This window comes from Lottia gigantea (genome assembly GCF_000327385.1).
Source record: "Lottia gigantea unplaced genomic scaffold LOTGIsca_194, whole genome shotgun sequence".
Taxonomy (NCBI): domain Eukaryota; kingdom Metazoa; phylum Mollusca; class Gastropoda; family Lottiidae; genus Lottia; species Lottia gigantea.
The window spans coordinates 185,261-202,870 of NW_008708376.1; the positions used below are offsets into that span (position 1 = coordinate 185,261).

The following is a 17,610-nucleotide window of genomic DNA, read 5'->3' on the forward strand; positions in this document are numbered from 1 at the left end:
ATACCTTTACTCATCTTCACAATGTCTCAGATTCTGAATGGGTGGATGAAATGTTGTGGGTGGAGTGACCTTGAGACTGACAGAATGTAAAAGTACATTTATGTGAATTTTAAACCAGTGGCTCAACTATATGAGTTAGGGCCTGTGGAATGAAGTGGGTTGGGGCCCTTGGATTGTTTTTAACATAATGTTAGCTAAGGGGCCCCCTTAGGACCGTGGACTTGGTTCAACCTATGGACTATTGTTTTAAGACTGATAGTTAGAGGTGCTACATTCTAGAATCTAGAAGAAGGTAATACAGTCTCACTCTTAAATCACCTGTCAGATACAATCAATCAATAATCATTCTACTGGTGCCATAATATCACGTGACAAGATACTGACCTACCAGTACTTCATAAATCTATTACAAACAACACACAATCTTCACAATGTCAAGCTATTACTAACTTCATCTTATACCTTTACTCATCTTCACAATGTCAAGCTATTACAAACTTCATCTTATACCTTTACTCATCTTCACAATGTCAAGTTATTACTAACTTCATCTTATACCTTTACTCATCTTCACAATGTCAAGCTATTACGAACTTCATCTTATACCTTTACTCATCTTCACAATGTCAAGCTATTACGAACTTCATCTTATACCTTTACTCATCTTCACAATGTCAAGCTATTACAAACTTCATCTTATACCTTTACTCATCTTCACAATGTCAAGCTATTACGAACTTCATCTTATACCTTTACTCATCTTCACAATGTCAAGCTATTACAAACTTCATCTTATACCTTTACTCATCTTCACAATGTCAAGCTATTACTAACTTCATCTTCACAATGTCAAGCTATTACTAACTTCATCTTATACCTTTACTCATCTTCACAATGTCAAGCTATTACTAACTTCATCTTCACAAAGTCAAGCTATTACTAACTTCATCTTCACAATGTCAAGCTATTACTAACTTCATCTTATACCTTTACTCATCTTCACAATGTCAAGCTATTACTAACTTCATCTTCACAATGTCAAGCTGTTACAAACTTCATCTTCACAATGTCAAGCTATTACAAACTTCATCTTCACTGAAATGACGTATAAATTTGTATGATTTTTAGATGCTTTCAGAAGACGAGATGCTCAACAAAACGGTCAGGAAACTGGTATGACAACGTTTCAATACGATGACGTAAGTGTTGTCTGCTATTTAAACTTTTACACCAGTGATGCCCCCTTACAGAAAAAATCTTAAAATCAAGTTAGTCATGAGATGGGTATATCTTAGTATGTAATAGGAGAAAACAGCTTAGCTATGATATGGTTAAAATAGAACACATGTATAACTTTAGTGAGTAGGACAATTGCTAGGACAAACCACTCAACCTTACAACTGTTATTGTTGTGCATCATGTGATATAGGAACCACCTCTATGACATAATGCCTGATCTCTCCAATTCCCCACTCTTTTTATTGTAAGATAGTCTGGGGAATTGACTTGGAGTTAGGACTTCATCAAACAGTTGGCGGTGAAAATTCTTCTGATGCTCTAAAACACATCCTAGAAGACGGTCGGATTCCTTCCATTTATTACAGCTAGAATAACCCATATGTTCCCATGGTGCACTTTGTTTACTTCTATAATCTATTCAGTTTTAAGTTGGAAGGCATGATAGGTGTATTAGGGTTGTTTCTAAGGTGACACGACAGGAATCTAGCTAAATATCTCTTCAGTAATTTTTGGATAGATTTGGAGAAGAATATAATGTGCTTGACAAGTAACAATAGAATATATTTCAAGGGAGGCAAGTCAATCAAGCTCAGCCATATTAAGACTACAGTTGATGCTTTATAGTCATAGTCAAAATCAGACTACAAGTAAAATTTCAATAGGAGGTAAATAATACATTCCTGGACTAAATCAGACTACAAATAAATATTACAATGGGAGGTAAATCATACATTCCTAGACTAAATCAGACTACAAATAAATATTACAATACACGCCTGAAATAAATCAGACCACAATATTGATGTTTTATATTGCAGTTTTTAAGATGTGTAATGTGCCTATAGTTGCTGCTCTACTGCCAGCTCTAGTACTAAATTGACTATGATAACATAACAGTATCATGTTTACCTGTCTGAACACCTGATGCCACAAAGTGATTGGATTTATCAACTTGGCGGTTCTTTCAGAGGCAGTCTAATTAAAATGAAACCAAACTTTCGTTCCATTTAGGGGTTTGTCCCGAAACGTAGCTACATTTACTCTAATTGTATTGACTTAGTACCTACTGTTTGCACGTTATCCTGTGATTTATTTGTATATTTTTTATTAGCTATTATATGTATAGCCACTTCAGTTAGGGTCTAATGACAGCCCTCTTGAATAATCATGAAATTAACCTTTCTACCAAACTTGATAAACTCTGCGTCACAAAATGACTAAAACAGATGTCATCAAGGTTTAAAGGATAATTTGACGAACATTCTACAGGGCTGTCGTTAGACCCTACTGTGAAGTGGCTTTTTGAAAATAAAGTCTAAAATAAATAACAAAGGTTTGGTCTCATTTTAATTTAACTGTTTTGTTAGGTTCATATTGCTAATATTATTTATTTATTTGGTATATAAGTACATTATTATATTTATTAGTTAGACTTGGAGTCTTTTTTGATATTCATTTTAATTGGACAATTTATAATTTATAAGTTATTATAAACAATGATGTCATTGTATCAAATAGATGGTCTCCAAAGAATTCAGTCTTTTACTTCCATATTTTTATATCTGTGATAATATATTCTACTAGTTCTTACTTTTATATATAAATATTTTGTTAAATATATTAAAATAGAACTCAGAGTATCATGCTATACGTATTGAGCACTATTTATCATTAAATATTTTGTTAAATATTATTTTAAACTGTCATGTATGTCTCACTAGGCCAACTCTAGTATTCTAGCTTTAATACCACCATGCTGAGGGTGGGGTTACTATGTACTGAACCACCCACATGCCAGCCCTTCCCCCACTACCCTATCACAACCACCACTATGTTAGAAGAGAAAGGCCAGCAACTATAACAATAGACGATGTACAGAATAATAACAACATCAGTACTGTAGTTTTTATACCATATAGTTAGGGGAGGGGTTACTATATATTGAATCTCCTTCATCCCCACCCTCTAACTTCTATTATGTAAAAGAATGAATAATGAAGTTTGATAATATATAGATACCAGCTATTATTTACGATAGATTCTTTTGGTTTAGATTTTCACCCAATCTCCAGATTTTCACCCAATCTCCAGATTTTCACCCAATCTCCAGATATTCACCCAATCTCCAGATTTTCACCCAATCTCCAGATATTCATCCAATCTCCAGATATTCACCCAATCTCCAGATTTTCGACCAATCTCCAGATATTCACCCAATCTCCAGATATTCACCCAATCTCCAGATTTTCACCCAATCTCCAGATTTTCACCCAATCTCCAGATATTCACCCAATCTCCAGATTTTCGACCAATCTCCAGATATTCAGCCAATCTCCAGATTTTCACCCAATCTCCAGATATTCACCCAATCTCCAGATATTCATCCAATCTCCAGATATTCACCCAATCTCCAGATATTCACCCAATCTCCAGATATTCATCCAATCTCCAGATTTTCACCCAATCTCCAGATATTCACCCAATCTCCAGATATTCACCCAATCTCCAGATATTCACCCAATCTCCAGATATTCACCCAATCTCCAGATATTCATCCAATCTCCAGATATTCATCCAATCTCCAGATTTTCACCCAATCTCCAGATTTTCACCCAATCTCCAGATATTCACCCAATCTCCAGATTTTCACCCATTCTCCAGATATTCACCCAATCTCCAGATATTCATCCAATATCCAGATATTCACCGAATCTCCAGATATTCATCCAATCTCCAGATATTCACCCAATCTCCAGATATTCATCCAATCTCCAGATTTTCTCCAGATATTCACCCAATCTCCAGATATTCACCCAATCTCCAGATTTTCAAAGGCAAATCTCCAGATTTTTTTTCTGATCTGTACACATGTATGCCCACACCCCCAATCCCACCCTGTTCAAACTACTACTATGTAGAAGAAGAAGAAGAAGAACCAGAATTAAAAAATAATGGAGTTTAATAATATATAGATACCAACTATTTACAAGTTATATAAATATAGTTAATAAATATACAAACAAATCTCAACTTGAGTCAACAAACAACATGTTTCAGAAATATTCAGCAATTTTCAGGCATTTAATATGTATATCAGGGACTCTCCAGTTAATCTACACCATTCTCATGAATAAGACTTGGGTGTTATAGAAAATACTCTCCTATAGAAGCACTGGCCAAGGTCACAAGAAGAGATTATTCTGTAAAATTGATGTTAAGTAATAATAAATATAATATTGTTTAAGGTCTTCAAGAAACTTGGCCTTTAGCATAAAATTACAGTAACAAAATCATAATCAAGTTAAATTCTACTAGAAACACGAACTACAGACTAAATTAACAATACTTTCAAGAATCGCAGGAACTACAGAGTTGGATATATAGGAATGGTACAAATAGAACATTTAAATGTCCCTGATATACATACAAAGACTAGAAAATTAGAATAAATCCCTTTAAACTGACAGAACACTATAGGCTTTTAGTTCAATGAACACAAATTTTACATACTAAATAACAGACTATGAGCTTTGTTGATATTTACACTTGGACATTAACTCTGGGAGCAACGTTCATCCCAGTTTCAAATTCAAGTTTCAAAGACAAGATGATTCAGTTATTTTTGAAACTTTGAGATATTTTAAACTTAATTGTTAATCAAACAAACCACTTGTTAAGTTTTATATACTATTTATTATTTACCAATTATTATTTATTATGCTTCAAAACACAATGTTCTGGGGTGGCGTTCATTTGAGTTTTAAATTTTACACACCCTTCAGAAGACATAAGGATGATTTCAGTTATTTTTGAAACTTTGAGATGTTTAAAACTTTATTGTTAATCGAACAAACCCTAGTGAAGTTTCATATACTATCTATTATGCCTAAAAAACACAATGTACTGTTCCTGTTTTTGTAAAACTATCTTCACAATGTCAAACTGAGCATGAACTATGTAATCAGTGGTTTTTCTACCAGAGGGGACCTTGGGGTTGGAGTGGGTAAGCTGAACCCCACCCCCTACTTTCAAATTTTTTTATCATTTAACATAAAAGAATGCCCTGTGGCCTTCCTGAAAAATTTGGGCCCCCTTTCTAGAAACATTGTAAAGATGAAGTTTGTAATAGCTTGACATTGTGAAAATGTAGTTTGTAATAGCTTGACATTGTAAAGATGAAGTTTATAACAGTTTGACATTGTAAAGATTATGTAGTATGTAGGGCTTATGAATCTTCCTGATGATGAAATATATGTTTCACTGATGTTTATAATAAAAATGTTGAAATACTAATTGCGTAACCTCCATGTCAGTCACGTGTCACAGGTTATACTTGTAACATTATAGTTTTATAACATTATATTTTACCAAAACATAGAATTATTAATAATATTAAAACAATAACAGTACAAAATTATGAAAAACGTGAAAATGGATAAGCTTCATTTACAAGTCAAGTCATTAGAGTGTTAGGTAGAGTGTTAGGTAGAGTGTTAGATAGAGTGTTAGATAGGGTGTTAAATAGGGTGTTAGATAGAATACAGCAGCCTACTCCTATGCAATTATGTTATCCAAAATATCAATTATTATAGCAAGAATAACAAATCATCAATAACAACAATAACAATTCAACTTAGCACTTCAGTAATAACAAAGTTTTTTCCAACAATAGTGAGTATGATATTAATATAGACATTGGCTTTATGGAACGACCCTAACTAGGTACTGCTGTTCAATAGTCACCTCTAATAACAACTCAAATATTTACCAGATATTGCCCCAGGGAGAAATACCAATACTTATTTATGTTATTTAACAATAATAAAGACATATTTATTTTTTACACTGAACATCATGAATGATAGTTTCACCGAAATATATATTTGATTTATTCGTACTTGAAGTGTTTATGTGATTGACAAATTCATTGACAATTTAACAGTTTCAAAACATGTTGTCCTCGCCTTTTATGTGTATGGTAAACACTTATAGCTTTTATTTAGACCAATCTGATTTTCTAGTCTTTGTATGTGTATCAGGGAAACGTATAGCTTCCATTGGGATCAGAAATAAAATTTATAAAATATACATACAGAAGGATAGATCTAGACTGACAATTCATCCATCAGTCAGTAATTTAACAGATTTTATTTCAGCCATAATAAGATTTCTTACGTAACAAGTCAGAAGGGGTTTAATCTAAGAAATCAAATAAACTAAAATGGATTTTTACGTCCTACTCTTCTGTACCTGAAGGGTTTATGAAGACGGGGGTGAATTGGAACACCTTTACAATAACAATAAACCAACAATAAACAATGAAGATTAACAATAACAATAATAATAATAATCACCGGCAAATTTTCATCCCAAAACAAAATATTTCCATTAAGACATAAAAAAAGATTATTTCGAAACTTGACATTTACCACTGGTTCAATGACCAGTATTTCAGTTATAACCTACAGTTCCTAGAGTTCATTAATACTAATATACAGCCTGCAGTTAAATAACACCATATATACTGTATAACTGCTTGCTTAATGACAGTTATATAACACCATATATAGTGTCTTACTGCTTGCTTAATGACAGTTATATAACACCATATATAGTGTCTTACTGCTTGCTTAATGACAGTTATATAACACCATATATAGTGTCTTACTGCTTGCTTAATGACAGTTAGTGGGTAGCTCCACAAATTTTTCCCTACCCATTCCTTGGACAAGATACAATATTAAATATGAATAGTTTAAAATTTGTTGTGCTAATAAGTTGTTGGTTAATGACAAGTTAACGCCAATCTAGCTAACTGATATAGCAGACTACAATAGGTGACTGTTATCAATGATGAAATGTACCTTGTCTTATGTCTGGTAAATAGAAATAAAGTCAATGTTTTTATAAATCACTGGGTAACACATTACATAAAATCAAAATTATACCAATAACCAAAATAAACTTTGAATAACTCCCTCTGCTCACAAACACATCTAAAAATTTTCATCTCAGTCGATCATTTGACAGCTGAATATCACCGGCAAAGATGTGAGAGAAACTTAGTCCAATCTCCAATCTCGTCATGAAACAAATTAATTCATATTCATACTGTGACGTTAATTTGGATTTTGATATTAATACCAGAAGAGAGAATATTTCTAATTGTTTTATGAATATTATTTGCTAAAAACATTTTTAGAGGAAAGAAAAATTTTCCAACAATTTATAAACTTTTGAAACAGACTCTCCTCATTCCCCAACTATTCAACAAAAATAACAATACCAGAGCTGTTGATTGATATATCAGAGCTCTAGTCAGACATGACTGGTAAATACAGCAAAATCAACAGTTTAGAGCTCTAGTCAGACATGACTGGTAAATACAGCAAAATCAGTCTAGAGCTCTAGTCAGACATGACTGGTAAATACAGTCAAATCAACAGTCTAGAGCTCTAGTCAGACATGACTGGTAAATACAGCAAAATCAGTCTAGAGCTCTAGTCAGACATGACTGGTAAATACAGTCAAATCAACAGTAAAGAGCTCTTGTCAGACATGACTGGTAAATACAGCAAAATCAACAGTTTAGAGCTCTAGTCAGACATGACTGGTAAATACAGTCAAATCAACAGTCTAGAGCTCTAGTCAGACATGACTGGTAAATACAGTCAAATCAACAGTAAAGAGCTCTAGTCAGACATGACTGGTAAATACAGCAAAATCAACAGTCTAGAGCTCTAGTCAGACATGACTGGTAAATACAGCAAAATCAGTCTAGAGCTCTAGTCAGACATGACTGGTAAATACAGTCAAATCAACAGTCTAGAGCTCTAGTCAGACATGACTGGTACATACCGTCAAATTAACAGTCTAGAGCTCTAGTCATACATGACTGGTAAATACAGCAAAATCAACAGTCTAGAGCTCTAGTCAGACATGACTGGTAAATACAGTCTAGATCTCTAGTCAGACATGACTGGTAAATACAGCCAAATCAACAGTCTAGAGCTCTAGTCAGACATGACTGGTAAATACAGTCTAGATCTCTAGTCAGACATGACTGGTAAATACAGTGAAATCAACAGCTCTGCATTAATAACAATCAGATAACATGAAAGCACTATCACCGGGAGAAATAACAAAAATATAATAACAATTATTGTCTCTGACAAAATTACTACAAATAACAATATTTGAAGATGTTAGTTAGCACTTTATAAAGACCGACAACCTTTTATAAAAGATGTCTAATGAATGACAGTGTCTGTAATATTCTAATGAATGACAGTGTCTGTAATATTCTAATGAATGACAGTGTCTGTAATATTCTAATGAATGACAGTGTCTGTAATATTCTAATGAATGACAGTGTCTGTAATATTCTAATGAATGACAGTGTCTGTAATATTCTAATGAATGACAGTGTCTGTAATATTCTAATGAATGACAGTGTCTGTAATATTCTAATGAATTTAAAGGGACATATTCACCATTGTTCAGGGGTTGATTTCACACTTGAATATATTTAAATATTCTTCAGAAGTACTACAAATGCACAAAAATCGCACAGTCTCAAGAAAAGACGACTCGTCAGTTTAACATTCAAACGCGAATAATTCTGGACACACATGGATTTGAAGGCTAAAATTTGATGGTGAGCTGCCCGTTTCTGAGACCTTTGGATGGTGAAATCTGTCCCTTTAAACATGAATGGATTTTGATCAATATAAATTTGTTTTATGACACTATGAGTAAAGCAGTATTCTAGGGTTTATATAAATCATCTTCACAATGGGCAAGGTATTACAAACTTCCATCTTATACCTTGACTGCAATATCCACCTTTCTTGTATCACAAAGATATGTTAATGCAGTGAATCAGCCACCAATCAGAGGCCTCGACAGAATGTCTGTAAATAATATGCAATAATGTTTACAGTCTTTCAGTCAAGGACTCTGATTGGCTGTATTGACTAGCGTACAATCCAATCAAATTCTAGCTGTGTTACAAGAACAGTAGCTATTGCAGTCAAAGTATAAGATGAAGTTAGTAATAGGTTGACATTGTGAAGATGAAGTTAGTAATAGCTTGACATTGTGAGGATGAAGTTAGTAATAGCTTGACATTTTGAGGATGAAGTAGTCAAGGTATAAGATAAAGTTGTTAATATCTTAACAATGTTCACAATGTGCTTTGAAATGACTATATAAATATAAGTGATTGTGATGGCCAAATTATTTTGCAGAAACATTGTGAAGATATAAATATGGTAACAACTAACTAAAATATTGACAACAAAAACTTGTATTTTTTATGAAAATACAAAAATATGTCCCTCACTTTCTGTACATTTAAATTACACTTGAGCACTTTTCAATTTCTACATTCACCTGCTTGCTGTTCTACTGCAGCCTTAAAACTTCACCATATCCTCGCTCAAAATAGATTTCTCACATAAATCATATTAAATCTTTCCAAATTGTATAAACACACGCCAACATCAGGCAATTTGTTCAATGTTAAAAACCTGCTATCCTGATGAATGTTATAATATCCAAAACACTTGTAGAAATCTGACACAAATTCTAGACAATTTAATTCAAAACGTATTGAACTTTCACATAGTATTTTTATGGTGTCTCAATCTTGACGGCATCCAAATCAAAAACTTCCTTCAACAGAGGTTTAATATTAGAAAAGTTGGGACATCTATCAAACAAATGGTCCTGTAAATTTCGAGTAAATTCCACCACGATTTGGCACAAGTCTGGCATCAAGAGGAGCAGTTTTGGCATCATGAGACGATCTTTAGGGTGATTATGTTTTAATTCTAGACGAATAGCATCAATCAAGTCAGTCTGTACTCGTTCTGCTTGGTGAGGATTCTGTAGCCCTGAACATTCTAAAATAAACATGTCATGGTGTTAAACATTGATTGCTGCGTGTCAATAACGTTGTTAGATATCAGTCAGTGTTATATGACAATATTTATTAATGACATTCACTGAGACATCTAGCAGCCTTGCCCCCTTCTCCCACCAGTCCTTTTAACGGGAATTTTATCACCCTAAAACTAGGATTTTGTTATCCCCCACTTGTGCAGTTAGATGAATGTATATTCATATGTATGTCCATAAATAACTTGGAAACAGATTGCTGGGTATAATGGAAGTGTTCTATAGTATATCTAGAGGCCATCTCTTATAACTCCCAATACCCCCCCTCCCCCACCACACCCCTACTATTCCTTTCTCCCCACCCCTCTCAGTAATTAAATCTAACCAATCAACTAACTTGAAGTCAGTAGTACATCACAGAATAAGGGTTGAATAAGGTCCCCACCACCTTCCCAATAACAACCACCTACCCTGACCAACCCCACCTCAATCCTAACCAGCCATCCAACCTCAAGCCCCACCCCACTTCATTCCTGTCTCCCCACCCCGTCACAAATAAAATCTAACCAATCAACTAACCTGATGTCAGTAGTATACCACAGAATAAGGCGATCTCGCCCCCAGTCAGCTGTAGATTGTGGAGCCTGTCCCCCACACAGATCGTTCTTTCCAGTAAATTCTGTACTTCCTTACACAGGTAGGGTGAAAATCGGTTCAGACGGAAGGCGTTTCTTCTTGATACAAAATGGATGTAATCTTTATCTATTAGTATGTGAAGCTGAAATTATAAAATATAATCCAAACATGAATAAATGTCAACATCTATAATATATTATGATAACCACTATTAAATCAGAAATATTATAATATAGTCAAATTTCTCAAGAGACCTATTAGAGATCACTATTTATGTCTGACATTTTGTATCTTCTATTAGACATGACAGGTGAACACATGTATAGGCTGTTAACAACCCTGCTGTATTATGATTAGGGTATAGAATCAATATTATATCGCAGCAAGATTTTTCAATCAGTTCATGTTAATTTTGACTGAAATGCAGGTAATACCCAACACTACTTATAATGCCTGACATTTTTATTTTCCATTAGACATGACTGGTTAATAACCCTGCTGTATTATTATTGGGTATAAAATCAATATTATAAGTCTATTGCAGCAAGGTTTTTCTATCAGTTTATATAAATTTTGACTGAAATGCAGGTAATTTTCCATGTTATAATATGATGTCAGCAGAGTTAGTTGATGATAAAACATGAGGTTGTTAGCCCAGTAGAATCTCTGTGTGACCTGACCTAACTACATCATTAATCTGTCTATCAAACAGCCTTGACATTATTTCACTCCATTGACCTACTTCTAGCTAAAAATCAATTTTAATTATTTCGTGCTGCGTGACAAGTCATTCTCTTTGTTTGAAGTTAGATTGAAAAATCGTGTAAAATCGAGGTCATTTCTCTATCATTATTCAATCAATGTTCCTGGCCGTCAGCTTTACAACTCACTTGAAACTTGGTGATATAAAACATACAGAATTTATAACATGGTTTCCCCCTGTTAGTGATGCAGGTTTGAGGGGCTGACATGGAAAAAACGTCTTATAGTATGTATGGGGCAGTAAAAAGATCCCACAACAGTTGGAAATAGAAAAAGAGTAGCCCTATACAAATTCTGATGCCTGTGCCTGTGCTTCTGACATTTGGCCTGGTGTCAACCAATACAACTGCACAGGTAAAATTTCCCTCACTGCACACTGCATGGCGTACCCTGCCCTGATTCCTGCACTTTCAACAAGCATATAGGACTAAAACTAATACCAGACTACACATAATATCAAAGACTCAGATTCTGAATGGGTGGATGAAATGTTGTGGGTGGAGTGACCTTGAGACTGACAGAATGTAAAAGTACATTTATGTGAATTTTAAACCAGTGGCTCAACTATATGAGTTAGGGCCTGTGGAATGAAGTGGGTTGGGGCCCTTGGATTGTTTTTAACATAATGTTAGCTAAGGGGCCCCCTTAGGACCGTGGACTTGGTTCAACCTATGGACTATTGTTTTAAGACTGATAGTTAGAGGTGCTACATTCTAGAATCTAGAAGAAGGTAATACAGTCTCACTCTTAAATCACCTGTCAGATACAATCAATCAATAATCATTCTACTGGTGCCATAATATCACGTGACAAGATACTGACCTACCAGTACTTCATAAATCTATTACAAACAACACACAATCTTCACAATGTCAAGCTATTACAAACTTCATCTTATACCTTTACTCATCTTCACAATGTCAAGTTATTACTAACTTCATCTTCACAATGTCAAGCTGTTACAAACTTCATCTTATACCTTTACTCATCTTCATAATGTCAAGCTATTACAAACTTCATCTTATACCTTTACTCATCTTCCCAATGTCAAGCTATTACAAACTTCATCTTATACCTTTACTCATCTTCAAAATGTCAAGCTATTACAAACTTCATCTTATACCTTTACTCATCTTCACAATGTCAAGCTATTACTAACTTCATCTTATACCTTTACTCATCTTCACAATGTCAAGCTATTACTAACTTCATCATATACCTTTACTCATCTTCACAATGTCAAGCTATTACAAACTTCATCTTATACCTTTACTCATCTTCACAATGTCAAGCTATTACTAACTTCATCTTCACAATGTCAAGCTATTACAAACTACATCTTATACCTTGACTCATCTTCACAATGTCAAGCTATTACAAACTTCATCTTCACAATGTCAAGCTATTACAAACTTCATCTTATACCTTTACTCATCTTCACAATGTCAAGCTATTACAAACTTCATCTTATATCTTTACTCATCTTCACAATGTCAAGCTATTACTAACTTCATCTTCACAATGTCAAACTATTACAAACTTCATCTTATACCTTTACTCATCTTCACAATGTCAAGCTATTACTAACTTCATCTTCACAATGTCAAGCTATTACAAACTACATCTTATACCTTGACTCATCTTCACAATGTCAAGCTATTACTAACTTCATCTTATACCTTGACTCATTTTCACAATATCACAAAATATTCTCAAACCCAACTAACAAACAACATCATTATGTGGACTCTCCAAGGGCGAAAGTTGACAAACCTAATCTCAGAATGGTATCAAGTGCTCTGTCTAGAAAAACAAGTCTACTTACTGCTAACTGAACTACCATAAAACCATTATTTTTCATCAGACAAATCTGATCAGCCATTGATAAATTGGTAAAACCTGGTAATTTCTTGGCGAATTTCACACTGGCCTCCATGACTGGTAGAATCAGCTCCTGGTATTGATTAAAAATCTCTCTTTCAAAAAACTCATTAGACGATAAACAATCCACCACCGGGTATTCATCTAGGCTTATATTCTGAAATAATAAATAACACAATTGTATAATATATAACACAATTGTATAATAGATAACACGATTGTATAATAGATAACACGATTATATATTAAATAACACGATTGTATATTAAATAACACGATTGTATAATATATAACACAATTGTATAATATATAACACAATTGTATAATAAATAACACAACTGTATAATAAATAACACAATTGTATATTAAATAACACAACTGTATAATAAATAACACGATTGTATAATAAATAACACGATTGTATAATATATAACACAACTGTATAATATATAACACAATTGTATAATAAATAACACAACTGTATAATAAATAACACAATTGTATAATAGATAACACAACTGTATAATAAATAACACAATTGTATAATAAATAACACAACTGTATAATAAATAACACAATTGTATATTAAATAACACAACTGTATAATAAATAACACAATTGTATATTAAATAACACAATTGTATAATATATAACACAATTGTATAATATATAACACAATTGTATAATAAATAACACAATTGTATAATAAATAACACAATTGTATAATAAATAACACAACTGTATAATAAATAACACAATTGTATATTAAATAACACAATTGTATAATATATAACACAATTGTATAATATATAACACAATTGTATAATAAATAACACAACTGTATAATAAATAACACAATTGTATAATAAATAACACAATTGTATAATAAATAACACAATTGTACAGAAGTTTCAGACTAGATTTTAAGTAGTACAGTAACGTGATCACATAATAAAACTAAGTTATAGAATTAGATCTGTTTATATTGTATTAGACCCTTTGTGATAATGGAAGTGGAAGAACCACAGACGTTCGCTTGAAAATTCCAAATGTGCAAATCGATGCTAACATTGTCCTAAACATTTACTTTTACAATCCTAAAGTTTTCAAGAATAAGACACCCAGCTCATAATTATTATAGCCTATTGTTTTATATATGTATATATTATTCATTGCCCCTACATTTCTAATTAAAGAATATCAAGATAATAAATACAGAGGAAGTATTAATAAACTAGTACCAATATATGACTGAATTTACAATCAAATTTTTCAAAACATAGTGAAATTTCAAACCTGATAAAAGTGAAAATGATTTTGAAAAGTTGTGCATTTCAGAATTATCAAAGTTTCAAAACATTATATATTTATTATGTTTTATTAATTTTGAAATAGGTATTTTTAAGAATGATAGGTCATGAATTTAGAGATTGTTTCCCACACTAGTTATTATATAATGTTAATATTTAATCTATTTAATGGACAGTGAAAAACTATTTAACACAAGTGATCAGAATCAGGTGATGAATGATCGGCCTGGTTTAATTCTGGTGTCGGTGTCAGTCTAATTAAAACTAGACTAACTTACCTTACGTTTTTTATTTTAATTTTTAATATAGCCAGTTCAGTTAGGTTCTAAAGACTGGCCTCTGAAACTCAAATTAACCATTTGAACTAACCCTGCTTTTTAACCAATCAAATTTCTGCCCTCTCCAACACTGGCATTTTGTGAAAGTGAAGGAATTTGATATGATCAGATTTTGTCAAAAGGTTATTTTGACCAATGTTCAAGAGGCCCGTCTTTAGACCCTGACTGAAGTAGCTAAATAAAAATAAAAGATTAAGTTTGGTCTTATTTAAGTTAGATTGATCTCATTATATAATTTAATTAATAGACCTGATTCTCATCTCATCCTGATACATCATTGTTTTATCATTTTTATACATGCCTAGATACAGAATATTATTTAATTAACAGTCTAGGTTGAAATAATATTTCTGTTATTTCTTATATCTATTGGCTACTACTAATTATTCAGTTAATGAAATGAATCTGGTTATCTTAAGTTATTTCAAGTTATAAATCAAAGTTATAATCTTTAGTAATTAACCAGGATTAACCGGGTAACAAACGGTTATTGCCGATGATTACCCGGTTCGTAAAATTCACTAACCGTTTCAACACAAGAATTAAGAATGAATCAAGTTATGAATCAAGTTATGAATAAAGTTATGAATTAAGTAATGAATCTAGTTATAAATCAAGTTATGATTCAAGTAATGAATAAAGTTATGAATTAAGTAATGAATTAAGTAATGAATCAAGTAATGAATAAACTTATGAATTAAGTTATGAATTAAGTAATGAATAAAGTTATGAATTAAGTTATGTATCAAGTTATGAATTAAGTAATGAATTAAGTAATGAATAAAGTTATGAATTAAGTAATGAATCTAGTTATAAATCAAGTTATGATTCAAGTAATGAATTAAGTAATGAATTAAGTTATGAATTAAGTTATGAACTAAGTTATGAATTAAGTTATGAATTAAGTTATGAATTAAGTTATGAATTAAGTTATGATTTAAGTTATGAATCTAGTTATAAATCAAGTTATGAATCAAGTAATGAATTAAGTAATGAATCAAGTAATGAATCAAGTAATGAATCAAGTTATGAATTAAGTTATGAATAAAGTTATGAATTAAGTTATGAATTAAGTTATGAATAAAGTTATGAATTAAGTAATGAATCTAGTTATAAATCAAGTTATGAATCAAGTTATGAATTAAGTAATGAATTAATTTATGAATTAAGTAATGAATTAAGTTATGAATTAAGTAATGAATTAAGTAATGAATTAAGTTATGAATTAAGTTATGAACTAAGCTCCTTACCTGATTCCCAGCAAATAATGGTGATCTCATATTTTCACGGGCAAAGAAAATGGTATTAAAAAACACATCTCTGAAGGCAGCCTTGATTAAATCTGTTAATGAACGTAATTCCACAATTCTCTTTCCACATGTTGTCATTAGTTCTTCTTTATCAGCCAGCAATTTTTCACGTTCAGCTTTTGGCATCCGACCAAACCTCACGGCTGGAATAAACATCAGAATATGTCACAATAATAAACAATGAAATATTTCCACTGTCGAAATAGTTCTCAATACATCAATTGTAGAGTGATATAGAAATACCACTGTTAAAATAGTGCTCAATACATCAATTGTAGAGTGATATAGAAATACCACTGTTAAAATAGTGCTCAATACATCAATTGTAGAGTAATATAGAAATACCTCTGTTAAAATAGTGCTCAATACATCAATTGTAGAGTGATATAGAAATACCTCTGTTAAAATAGTGCTCAATACATCAATTGTAGAGTGATATAGAAATACCACTGTTAAAATAATGCTCAATACATCAATTGTAGAGTTATATAGAAATACCACTGTTAGAATAGTGCTCAATACATCAATTGTAGAGCAATATAAAATACCACTGTTAAAATAGTACTCAATACATCAATTGTAGAGCTATATTGAAATACCACTATTAATATAGTGCTCAACACATCAATTGTAGAGTGATATAGAAATACCACTGTTAAAATAGTGCTCAATACATCAATTGTAGAGCTATATTGAAATACCACTGTTAAAATAGTGCTCAATACATCAATTGTAGAGTGATGTAGAAATACCACTGTTAAAATAGTGCTCAATACATCAATTGTAGAGATATATTGAAATACCACTGTTAAAATAGTGCTCAATACATCAATTGTAGAGTGATGTAGAAATACCACTATTAAAATAGTGCTCAATACATCAATTGTAGAGTGATGTAGAAATACCACCGTTAAAATAGTGCTCAATACATCAATTGTAGAGTGATATAGAAATACCACTGTTAAAATAGTGCTCAATACATCAATTGTAGAGAGATATAGAAATACCACTGTTAAAATAGTGCTCAATACATCAATTGTAGAGTGATATAGAAATACCACTGTTAAAATAGTGCTCAATACATCAATTGTAGAGAGATATAGAAATACCACTGTTAAAATAGTGCTCAAAACATCAATTGTAGAGTGATATAGAAATACCACTGTTAAAATAGTGCTCAATACATCAATTATAGAGAGATATAGAAATACCACTGTTAAAATAGTGCTCAAT

The 17,610-nt window shown here is 32.0% G+C and overlaps 5 protein-coding genes across 5 annotated transcripts in view; 3 read left to right on the forward strand and 2 right to left on the reverse strand.

Moving 5' to 3' along the window:
• Positions 1-457: 457 nt before the first annotated feature.
• LOTGIDRAFT_78682 (hypothetical protein) lies at positions 458-814 on the forward strand (the record flags this gene model as incomplete). Its single annotated transcript, XM_009052980.1, has 1 exon — positions 458-814. A coding segment is annotated over one exon (357 nt), but the record flags the coding sequence as incomplete, so codon positions are not given.
• Positions 815-3,567: 2,753 nt separating this feature from the next.
• On the forward strand, positions 3,568-3,987 carry LOTGIDRAFT_58005 (hypothetical protein; the record flags this gene model as incomplete). Its single annotated transcript, XM_009052977.1, has 1 exon — positions 3,568-3,987. A coding segment is annotated over one exon (420 nt), but the record flags the coding sequence as incomplete, so codon positions are not given.
• Positions 3,988-12,509: 8,522 nt separating this feature from the next.
• On the forward strand, positions 12,510-12,833 carry LOTGIDRAFT_57346 (hypothetical protein; the record flags this gene model as incomplete). The annotated part of the gene is made up of 1 exon (XM_009052976.1): positions 12,510-12,833. A coding segment is annotated over one exon (324 nt), but the record flags the coding sequence as incomplete, so codon positions are not given.
• A 736-nt stretch (positions 12,834-13,569) lies between these two features.
• Positions 13,570-14,327, reverse strand: LOTGIDRAFT_143209 (hypothetical protein; the record flags this gene model as incomplete). Its single annotated transcript, XM_009052998.1, has 2 exons — positions 13,570-13,977; positions 14,019-14,327. Coding segments are annotated over 2 exons (717 nt in total), but the record flags the coding sequence as incomplete, so codon positions are not given.
• Positions 14,328-16,470: 2,143 nt separating this feature from the next.
• LOTGIDRAFT_68173 (hypothetical protein) overlaps positions 16,471-17,610 on the reverse strand; it is a gene marked incomplete at both ends in the record, with an annotated part of 2,486 nt that continues 1,346 nt past the window's right edge. Inside the window, one exon of the mRNA XM_009052978.1 lies at positions 16,471-16,520. Coding sequence (XP_009051226.1) covers positions 16,471-16,520 — 50 coding nt within the window. The remainder of the gene's footprint in view (positions 16,521-17,610) is intronic.